Below are 12,123 nucleotides of genomic sequence, written 5' to 3' on the forward strand. Positions count from 1 at the left end.
CGTTATATCTTACAAAGTCGACAGGGTTGACATCCTTGTAAATTTTGGATAAACTTGCTTTGATCCAATGAGCCCTACAGCTGTGTCCCAATTCAGCGGCCGCATCCTTCGGAGGCTGCATTCGTAGACCGAATACGTCGTACACTGTCCCATTTCAAAGACTCCTTCGAATGCAGTCGAGAAATGCGGTCTTCTTTTCGCGGATTCGGAAGATACAACTAATGGATCCTTTCAGGACCAACTTATCCCAAGATTCATTGCGCGCCGGTGAAAATTAAATTTTAAACAACATGGCGTCTTTGAGCGGATCAGCAGTGGGAGTCTACGAGCAGCGGGAGATGCGGCAGAATACACCCTCTCAGCCTGACATATATCATGCGCCAGTGGCGCCGGCGGTGAAGCATATCCTCCATCATAATATAAAATATAAAGAATAAAATATGTCTATCTCTAGCTCCACTTTAACCATATAACGTTAGTTACCTCTTCTATGCTCGTTCTTGTCAACCGCAGGTGGTTGCTAGGCGACGGGAGCTGCAAAGGGTGGGGCGGGAACAGCTGCTGACGCAAACAGGAAATCCTCTGTAGACCAGACCATCTCATTTTGGAGACCGTTCGGTCAAAGGACCCGGCCGACTTAGACCGCAAAGGCCGCGTCCTCCGATGGATACGGCCGCTGAATTGGGACACAAGTAATGCATGAGTTTACAATGAATCAGACCGTGCCGATTGTGAAAAGCGTGTTCTTAGTGTTTCATAGATGATCAGATTTCACTTCCATAAGCCAAATAGTTTTTCTTGAGTTATTTTGGTTTCAAGAATGTATCTACATAATACAAAGTACAATCAGGGTGACATTGTTTCCCACATGCACCATGTCCCACGGTGGCAGGACATAAAAAATAAATTTCTAAATGCATGTTCTTACTGGTGCAATGAGGTTAAATCACCAACTCTTAAACTCACTTGCAGCTCCTTCAAACTGAGCTTAGCAGCGAACCACACGCTTGCAGCACAGTGACACTGACAGAAACACATTTGGGAATCAGATACTAAATTCCAAGCAATATAGTTCGTAAGAGAGCTCCCAGCATCATTTCAGCTCCAGTAAGGACTACAGCAAGCATAAGATTATACTGTATGCTGTCTGGGAATAAGCTGTTAGAAGCTTATTTCCACAAATATAACATCTTAGAGACTCATTTTTCACAAATCTCTTCCTGATCACCGATTCTTCTTCAGCCACCCAGCCCATACTTTTCCACGCACTCTGCCAGAAATATGTGAGATGTTTGGGAACTTGTTGGCTCTGTTATTAGAGTGAAACCTATACAGTTTCATGACCTCAGCTGGCCCGTGAAGCTCAAGCAAACTGCAAAGTCCAAAGTCCAAGGGCAACCATATCATTACCTTTATATCGACAGCTGCATGAAATTGTTGTTCTCACAATGTGGCTAACAAAAGAGCGCCCAGATATGTGTGTGTCTTAGGGCACCTCTTAAACCAGAAGAGAGAGAGAGAGCGATACGAAGGAGCCAGAAAAAGCTTTATAGATCAGAAGTTGACTTGAGGTGTAAAATACTACAAAGCATGGTGCATTAGCATCAATATCAATCCCACTGTTGCTGCTCCTAATGTAGACGTTGCTTGTGCACTGTTGTGTAGCGTAACAGCTTTAGCCATCTCCTAAACCTCATTTCAGAAAGCGGAGATAGCCATTAAGTGTTATTCCATAGTCCGTGTATCAAGGTTCATCTGTAGATGTCCCCCATGGTCAGCTTATCATCTTCTATGGATATAAGTCCAGGATTAAACTATCTTCCACATCCAGGAATGATCCTATTTCCTGCTGATGCGTAAACTGCTACTATAATCATCTGCAGTACAATTGATCAGTTGAAAACCATGACATATCGAATGGGTGGATTTTCTTCATTTCTCTGAGAATACAATCCCATAGCCTCTCTTTCCAATACATGAAAGTACTACAGGACATTCTCACTTGAAGACTTGGAAACAACAGCAACCTACTGGCATTACATAAAGCGGTGCTTCCTGGTGACTAGACCTGCCCTCCCTCACTGAAGGGGATAAACACAGACATCTAGGATGCTAGGATTTTGATAGTCTACAATCTTACAAAAGGCAATATCATCCAACGCCAGAAGCAATCAACAAAATAGTGATTGCAGTACAAAACGTATCTGTACTTAGAGCATGTGAAATCTGGCCATTTTCTCAGCTCTTCAGGATTGAAACAATAACATCCAATTACAAAACAAGCACTTAAACGGTCTTAAAGCTTCTCTACAAATTTAAATGTCCGACTCCACAGCAATGTCTGCCACTCCTGACCCCCACTACTGGCTGCGGGAGGATGTCGACAGTCACCTCAAATAGGCATCAAGTTATGCAAGCCATTTGTGTTTTTTACCCAACAGTGAAGCGCTTCACCGCGAGGGCGTTACTGAGACACTGAGGTTCACACACAGCCCCCTCTACAGCTCGACCCACTTGTAGAAGTTGCTGCAACAGCGACAAGGACACAATCCCTTACTGGCTTCACACCCAGGGACACTGCCAACTGTGGCCAATGGGGCCCCTGGCCAAGACAAAATGCCAGCGCTGCTTGGGACTGAACTTGCGTCTCTGTAACAGCACCATTCACCCTGCGCCAACCAGGGACCCACTTGCTGCTTTAATGTGATTTTGAGATTGCTTTTGTTTACTGTGTTGCTGTGCCAGGGTCAGCACAAAGGCAAGGCAGTGACTCAATCCACTCGTGTTAGAAAATCATCTCAGATGATGGGCATTGACGGATTCCATAAATCACTGAACAAAACGTGGCACCTGCTATCGACTGCGTCTAAAAACCATGGAGTAAAAACAAAAAATCGATTTGAAACTAATGCAAAACTTATTAAAGGAAAAAAACAAAACGAACAAACCCCTGAAGCTCCCAGCTGAGCTTGTGTCAATCACAACTTAAATCACAGCCTTTATGGCAAAGCAACACCATGGAAGTTCGATGCTAAGGTTTGTGAGTTGTTTCATCAGTGAGTAGCCTACCTTATGCCCTGGGTTTCCAGAAAGCCCAGCCTCCCCCCTGTCCCCCTGTGACAGAAACAACACACAGGACAGTTAGTGAAAGGTCTCTCGTTCACACATTAGTGAATAGCTTTATGACGGCTTGTCATTTCAGCAGCGATCTTGCTCCTACAGCTGTTCGACAAGTTATTGCTGACATAGTGGCTCAGCAGCTGCAGACCAGGATACTATTTCCCAACAACTGGAAAGCACAAATCTGAGCCTTGTTAGGGTTCATTGTATTATCTGTAACAATTGCAATTTATTTAAATGTATAAAGGAAAGGACAGGCCAAGAACATATAAAAAAAACCTGATTATATTAGGGGTATAAGAACAAGACAGAATGGGAGAGAAAAGGAAAGAGATTATCCACAACATTGTTTAGAGAGAGAAGATGGAGGTAGATAGTTATTCTACAAATTAAGCTCACACTGAACTTGCTGCAAGCTAAGAATCTAATTAGATGTGATGCCCATTCATGGTCACATCTTCATTACAAGGAATCAATAGGCTTGTTTAGGAAGAACAAGAAAATGCAGCAAAACCTAATAACTGAGATGCAATCTTTTTACCAGGGGTTATGAACCCATTATTCTAGAAAACACGCCCAGACCTTTTACCTAAATATTTAGCAATTGATCTGTAAAAATACTCTTAATTCCGAAGATAGGCATGTGGTAAGATGCTTGACTTACAATGGACTCCGCATCTAGATAATTGTTTCATTTATGAGACAAAAGAAAGTCACAGTTGCAGATGCTGGTTCATTAAGAACAGATAAGCCTCCTATAAAATACATATGGGAATGTACGTACTTCATAGTGCTCCCATTTCTTCAATTTAAATTTTCTATTCAACCACTGACACAAAACCCTTTGTTAGAAAAGTGAAGAACCATTTTCACACTGATGAATATAATGGGAAAAATGGAAGGTTTTGACAGCTAATCGAAATTCAGTGTAAGTGAAATAATAAAGTGTCTAGAATGGTATTCCTCGAGTTACTCACTTCGGAGGTACAATGTGTATAAATTGAATTAGGAACTAATTGAAAACACAAGCCATGAGGGCAGGAGAATTGCAAAACAAATTAAAGGTATTGTAAAAGGGGAAGGAGTTTTAATTTCACCATTATGCCTGTGTTTTTTTTTTTCTTTTGCATGTACATGCAGGAGCTGTAAATCTAGTAATACCAGGGTTTATGTGCAGGCCTTAGAAAATGGATTTCCTTTCAAGTAAGCTGCATTCTTATGACCCAATCCTTATCTGTTTAATTTCCTGAGGGATTCTGGATTAATCATAGCAGTCTAATCCCTTTGCAGTGCATTAGAATCCTCCATCAAACTCTTGACTGTAATGCAGGATAGTACTTTCTGTTGGAGTAACACAGCCAAAGTAATCCCCACACACTTTCCTAAGAAAACCTCTGTGAAGGTCACTATGATTGGCCTGCACTTCTCATTATGGGTGTTTTTAAATGCTCTAAAAATCCCAAATGTCTTTGATTAATCTCTACAAGTCTGGCTAAATTGTTAATAAGTATACTCGGACTACTTTTTAATCTTAAACAGCGTGGGATTCTCATGTTGGTAATTGAAATTCTCATGAGCTTACCTTATTAACAGTATTTGCTATGACTTTGTAACCCGCTTTCAATGTATAAGAATATAAATCTAAAAGGGTCGAGCACCGTTTTACAGTCACTGGGACTCCCTTCAAAGTTAGGGGACCAATATAAATGAAATATACTTAACGGAGTTCCACTGCTACCATCATTTACCACACAGATTAATGTGCAACAAGGTCATTGGAAATAAGAGAAAAGCAATTACTAAACGTGATTTTGTCAAAGCATGACTTTTCTGATATACAGCACTAATGGCTGGAAATAAACTACAGTTTTTCTCTCAGTTGTGGTGGCATATGATCATACCAGAAGACATGAGAAGCATTGCACTTGATAATTAATGACATTTTGTTGTCTTCAAGTATGTGCTGCAGTTCCTTACTTCGGTAAAATGTTTGCTTTTATTCTGTTTCGCCATCATATCATATGCAGCTTTGCTTACATCATTAAATCAAACACATATAGACCTAAAACAAGGTGACTGATTTCTAGTTACTTAATGGTAAAATGAAGTGTGTCACCAAAGCTAATGCACCCCAAGTCTATCAAACACAGCAACTGTGGCTCATTTGATCTCTTAATAGTAAAATTAATAACCTCAAAGCACCACAGTCACTGTACTAATTTCCGGAGTGGCACTCTGCTGCTCTGCCTGTACATGTATTGATTTTACTCATCATTTAAACATGTCTCCCCGCCCGAGATTTATTAAATCAAGACTATAGATTACATGTTTTCCACGCTGAGAATGCTGAAGGCAACAATATATTACGCTATGCGAGTACAAGGAGCTGAACGTGGGGATTAACAAGAAAAGGAGGTTGGAAGGAAGAAAATGAGAAACCTCTCAAGACACCATACACACTTGGTCTTTACAAAAAAATAATGTAAAAAAATAATTGTTTATTTTTTACGTCCGATTCAGCAAATTACTCTTTGATGTGACAACCTCATTTAAGGTTAGTGTATGTTTGTATAACTTGTTTATGTCAAGTGCAGTAAATACAGAAATATCACAATAAACAATAATCCTCTTATGGTGATCATGTCTTTCCTTTGCTTTATTTCTCAAGCTGCCATCTAATTGAAATGTTTATATGTATTACGTTAATGTAAAGTGTTTCAAAAAACAGTATAGCCGTGTCAATTGTGGTTTCAGCTGTCTCACAAGTGGCTTCAACCACATGTGCTTCCCTCGTTGCACATTCGTCTCCATCACTAGCAGCCATGACTGTTTGTCGTTGTTTGAGTAAACAACACAAGGTGGCCTGAGGACCACCATGTTTAACTGCTAAAGCGCCTTGTTTTTGCCATAAGCTCAAGTAAACTTCCAAGTATCATAATAGTCAAGTAAAAAAAATAGAACTACTTTTACTTTAATTTTCCACATGTCATGTTTGAAAAGACCCTAAATGAACATTATAAGAGGACTTGATTATCATGAGCAAATTATTATTAAGAATTAATTATTAAGCAGTATTTGCATAGCAATTATTCTGTCCCAAGATTGTATTCATATAACTGTAACAGTGATCAATATAGTTTCCACTCTATATGCTCTATTTATGTAAACAATTCAAAAAATTCCATCAAATGCTTGCCAGTAGTAGCAACATCTAGGTGTAGATTGATGGCATTGCTAAAATTGGTGTTAATTGGTGTACATATAGTGTAGCTAATTAAAAATGAAGACCTGTGTGGGTTGTGTACCAGCAATATAATCCAAAGAAGAAGAATAGGTCTAGTATTATAATAAAAATAAATAAAATATGAAAATGGATGGGTTTTTTTTCTGGCTAATAACAGAGATGAGGTGTTATCAACTGACTGCTAATTAGTGTTGAATGTCAACCCCCGATCAAGATTTCCCTTAACTTCATTGATTTAGTGTTCAAGCCTGTAATGGGATTTGTTATGAATTTTGTTGTTCAGTAAGCATTCAAATGGTGCCAAGTATTGATTTTTTACTGAGACTAGAAATTAGATTTCAGGTGTTAACAGTGTGAGCCGCTGACTCGCAGCGCCAGGCACGGCCTGCAGTAATAACGGGGGCAAAAAATGGAATGGCCTCCTGAAAATCATATTTAAATCACTGTTGAGTGTTGTAACACCGTGCGTGTGTACTTAGGATGTGCTCTCAGGCTTTGGTCGACAAACTAACTCACTGTTTGCAATATATCACTTTTTGCAAGATAGCATTTGCTGCCTTTGGTGAAATGTAAACTTAATAGTAATTTCACTTAGCAGCAAGTAATTAATCACCAGCCGACACACTCAAAGTGCACATACACAGACACATTACAGCTTGAGAGCTGATCCCTGCTCGATTCATTATGAGTCATTAGAGGCCAATCATAACACATTTACAAATTTGATTACTTTCATCTGTTAAAATACACAAAAAATACAATATTGAAAATATAATTATATATCCCTGAAAGGAAAATTTAAGAAAAGAGTCCCTCATGGCATGTTTAATATTCAAAGATCTATGACTCCTTAACAGACTTGTCATCTACTTGAACCATAAAAAATGATAAAGAATGACCAAAAACAAACTAACTACAAATAACTAACTAGAAACAATAACGATAAAGCTTTAAAGCTACAAGTGTTCAAACATCTGTATCTCTAGGAACAAAATGATGATGATGATGATGATGCTCATTAATCTTGATTTTTCACTGACACTACACCGTATGCAAAACATGAATTAATTCCTCAATGATCAAGATATCTCACACATTACTGATTAATTTTACACTAGTGAAGACACAACAATAACCTAAAATGTCATCCCAATCTCAAGCATCCAGACAACTGGTAGGTGTGTGTTTATAGGCTTAACAGCTTTAAACACAATGGCACTTTAACAGTAAGAAGGATTCACTATAGACAGAACAAAAACAATTTAAAAAGTACCCCGATTCCAAATCCCTGTGCTGAGCTCTACAGGTATAATCATTTTACGCTAATATATATGTTCCTTTTGTCCCTTCCAGGAATGAATGGTTTTCCAGAAACAAAAGTCATCCTGCATATCTTAATCCCGCAGACGCATCATGGTAATTAGGGAACTGACCCTAGAAGCCATCTGGTCTTATCAGCCATACAGTACCACCACCTGTTCATCCCTATGAATTCCAAGCATAGCCGAATGCATTCTCCCTTGGTCCTTTTTTAAACCTTGCACAACAACCTTCCACAGCGAAAAGTGGGGGATTTCATACTCCAAACGAAGTGATTTCTCAGGGAAAAATACCACGTTTTTGTCTCTGTATTAGGTGGTTCATCTATGTGTCCTCCTGCCCCTCCAACCAACAGAACACCCACAATTTTCAATGATTGGCATTTGCCATTTACAATTGCACCTGTATATTATTGTAAGGATACTATTTTTTCTAGTGATTGGACAAAAGTGTGACACACTTTTGTGAGATTTTGTGAGAAATTTCACATCGTGAAGGTAATTGCAAGGTGGTCCTCTGAAGGATGGCTGAACCTTTGTCAGACAGTACATTTGCTTATTGAGGAAGACAGAGATAAAGAGGGAGAGAGGTGTGTTCCTCTGCCTCTGACAATGAATTGTATAAATAAGGGATTTGTTCTTATTCTTCTTCACATTAAGACCTCGCAACTGTCCTGGAAAACTAATGGTGCTGGCCACAGAGAAAACCCAGAGCGGCAATTGAGAGGATATTTACAAGACGGGACAAAGCATGCTAGCCCAGTGATAAGCTCTCTGTGATTGAATGAATGTTTCTGAATTATGCATGACTTACACTGGCTTGTTGAACATGATGCTGTCCACCTACTTAAGTCTAGAATGTAGTGAAAATATTGCATCTCTAACATTCACTTAAACTCTGCCCGTTTCCATTAAGATGAATACAAAGAACAAATAATTGCACACATCACCACCATAAAAATATTGTCCATACCTTGTCTCCTTGATCCCCTTTTTGCCCTGTCAGTCCAACTCCACCTGGAAGACCAGCGTCTCCCTATGCATACACAGGATTAAAAGAGAACATGTGGCTATTGTTATTTGATCTCTCTTTATCACACATGCAATTGCATGGTGTTACATTTGGTATGAGACACCACATACTTTGAACCTTTACATAAAGCACATGGTTACAGAGTGGAAGCTGTTATTAGAGGAATGGTGTTCTATGGAGGATGCATATACAGTAATATACTAAGGACTATGTTTGTTATTGGTTCAGTAAGTGATGTTAAATGAAGCCATGTTACTGTAGTCTATATAATAATTATACATTTCATTTATAGACCGCTTTTTATTGTACTCAAAGTCACTTTACAGTTCAAACAGTTCAAGTAAATCAAACAGAGAAGCAAAACAAATACATATATACAAAAAAGCAATTTCTCTAATCATTTTTTAATGAGAAACAGTTGTTGGAACAAGAAAAATAATGACATATCAGAAAAGCAAAGCTAAAGTGTTACTTGACTATTTGAGGTCATTCTATTATTGAAAATACATTTCTGTATTGCAGCAAAATAGTTTTCTAATCTAGGGCCGCAAAAAGTTGATTTGACTGTCAGTCTATGAAAAGTTGATTGTAAATTACAGGCAAAAATTTTAAAATCAAAAATCTGTGTGTGGAACCGAATACAAGCTTGGACGCTTTCAGGTCTCAATTTACATTTTAATCTAACACTAATATTGGCAGTTGAAAGAATCCTTTTCCATTTACACAAAATTATAGCAAGGTGCAGATTTACCATGCTTGAACAGTTTGGTGGAAATATACCGTTGTGTACTGATACATTATGGCTTTACCGTCTATTTTTTTGGTATGAATGTCTTTGGAACTGGCTGTTTAATGCCTATAGAGGCTCAGTGTAAAGAACTAGTGGTTCAGTTCCAATAGATATTGCACTCACTCAATTAGAGGCCTTTGTTGGGTGGAATTGATTGTACCTTTTCAGCTGGACAGTGACATCTGTCAATTGACTCTGAGGCTGGCTGAGACAGCATCTGGGGGAGCTGGGCTGTAACCAGGGGAGGGGAAGTCCCATTAAAGGTCTTCTTGGCTTCACACTGGATCAATACACAAAGTTCACCATTAAGACACCTTCTTCCAAAATCCACTATAATGCAGCATAATACTTGACCCAAGATAACCTGCACATATTTACCTCACGCTGCAAATAACAAAGAGAAAAAGCTTACTGTGTAGTGAAACTTAGAAAGTACTAAGCAGTGATAAGTCCTTCTGAAGGTTGCAGCAATTCCCTTGGAGTAATTTTACACTGACATGACAGCATGCTTATTGGGCATGTCATGGAAAAGGGTCAAAGGTCACCTCTCCATTTGGCATCACTGTACCATTAGCTTCTATTGATTCTATGCTGATGGAATATCTCTGTTATTAAGTTACAATCGGGGGGGGGGGACGCCTCCCTTCATAGACATGACCAAAAACTTGCTCCACTTTCATGTTTTAGCAGTGAGTTCATACATATATTTCATATGTATTTATTGTACAATGATGAAAAATCAGAGCGTTTTACCTTTGGCTCCAGTAGCTCACAGCAATTTTCCATTTCGGCCATATAAGGGTCACAGTAGATTAGAAATTGTTTCACTTCAATCTGTTGAAAAAAGCTTTCATTAAAGGGACCGTCACAGTGTCATCACTCCACGCACCACTCTTTACTGACAAAAGTCAGCTCTTAACTGTTTAAGACAATTTGTTTGTGTAACCCAGAACTTGAACCCTCCTACTGTTTCAGATGTGGTGACTCACATCTTGACAAATCTATCACATGGACTAAAAAAGTCAGCTGTTAATTCAACTTAAGCCACGGTCTACTCAGCATAACTGACTGAATGCAATTTCACCTCTGAGAATGAGTGTAACACATATGACACAATAGAGGATTTACAGAGATTAAAAAAGAAGTCCCTGGGGCATGTTTTAAATATATTATGAACGCACTGTTGAATTTCAAAATGTTAAGATAGTACACTATTTGCTGGAGATAGGTAATACAACTACAGCCTTAAAACTGGTCAATCCTAAAGTGTCTACAGTGTTTGTGTGTTTGCTAAAGCCAAAAAAAAAAAAAAAATGTTTTTCACAAAGTTTGCGTGGAACATACATCTACAGGCCGTCCATCCTCCACCCGTGTAGTGATGAGTGTGCGCCCACTGGGGTCAATGCTGTCCTTCTCGTCAGTCAACCTCCTTTCTATTAGCTTGCAGTCCATGTAAATGGAGACGATGTTGCTCTGTACAGAAATGCTCAGCTTGTGCCACTGGCGATCAAAAAGGGCATGGAGGTCACGGGACTTAAACGTGTAGCGTAGAGGGTTCTTTAGCTGGCCCTGGAAAGAAAACTCCACCACCTTCTTGCCTCCATCAACCACAACAGATACCTGAGGAGAAATAAAACAAACATCCAGGAGGATATTCTGGCATTTTTGTAGATACTTAAAGTGATATGTGATGTTAAAGCATGCAGTGGAGCCCACCTGACTGCCTCCCGACTGGTCAAATATCTGCCAAAGATACCAGCGGTCTTTTTTTGTAGTTCGTCTTACACGGAAGATGGTGACAAGCGAGTATTCACTTGAAAGCCGATCTGGAAATATTTCTCTAAAAAACATCATATACCACAGTCAGATTCACTGTATATACATATAAAATATACAATTTGAAACATTTTTTTTAAATGAAAGCTGACAGTGTCAAGTGTAATTTCTCAATATTGAATGTTAACTCTTTTAAAGCGTTCAGTGGCCGAACAATAAACCAGCCAATCAACTTTTATGATCAATAAAACATTTCAATATCCTCCTGCAGCGGAGTCATGCACATAAATAAACCTGACAAACATGATTCCATTTAGCTTGATGAATTATATACTGGCTTCCCTGTCTTTCAGATAATGAAAACATGAAAATTGATCCAAACTCTCAGATGCCAATCTTTTACATCACTAAGAGAGCATGTGCTACAGTTCTAGGGTTATAGATGCCAGCGCAATGCTGTTGGTTTATGTGTATGACCTCAGCTGCTCTGTAAAGTCAAATAACAATTCTGTGTTCACATCTGAAAATGTATTCAAGCTGAAGCAAACTAGGCAGAGAAAATAAGGAGTTTATAGTAAAAAACATTATATTTCAAAACACACGCGCTCTCAAATGAATATATTCTGTAAGTCATCTCTCAACCCGCACCCTTCCTAATTTTAAACATTGCATAAATATAAAAAAAAACATTTTACCCTTCAAAATGTTCTAACCCTAGCAAACTCAGATTAACAGTCAAAAGTGGAAGAGCATAAACATAATAAATCAAGATCAGCAAAAATAATAATAATGCAATGATAAGGTCATTGAGGAGGCAGAGCACAGCCTGGGGGAGGGAGAG

At 38.8% G+C, this 12,123-nt stretch overlaps 1 protein-coding gene across 3 annotated transcripts in view; it reads right to left on the reverse strand.

Annotated features, from left to right (window-relative positions):
* The window catches only part of LOC311020845 (uncharacterized protein), a 96,310-nt gene that overhangs the window by 75,958 nt on the left and 8,229 nt on the right, over positions 1-12,123 (reverse strand). For all 3 annotated transcript variants that reach the window (XM_084021070.1, XM_084021069.1, XM_084021071.1), the window contains exons 5-10: positions 11,223-11,346; positions 10,851-11,126; positions 10,260-10,340; positions 9,667-9,786; positions 8,657-8,719; positions 3,070-3,114 (exon numbers count right to left, since the gene is read on the reverse strand). In XM_084021070.1, coding sequence (XP_083877196.1) covers positions 3,070-3,114; positions 8,657-8,719; positions 9,667-9,786; positions 10,260-10,340; positions 10,851-11,126; positions 11,223-11,346 — 709 coding nt within the window. The remainder of the gene's footprint in view (positions 1-3,069; positions 3,115-8,656; positions 8,720-9,666; positions 9,787-10,259; positions 10,341-10,850; positions 11,127-11,222; positions 11,347-12,123) is intronic.

Source organism: Eutrigla gurnardus (assembly GCF_963514095.1).
Source record: "Eutrigla gurnardus genome assembly, chromosome: 11".
In the NCBI taxonomy this organism is placed as follows: Eukaryota; Metazoa; Chordata; class Actinopteri; order Perciformes; family Triglidae; genus Eutrigla; species Eutrigla gurnardus.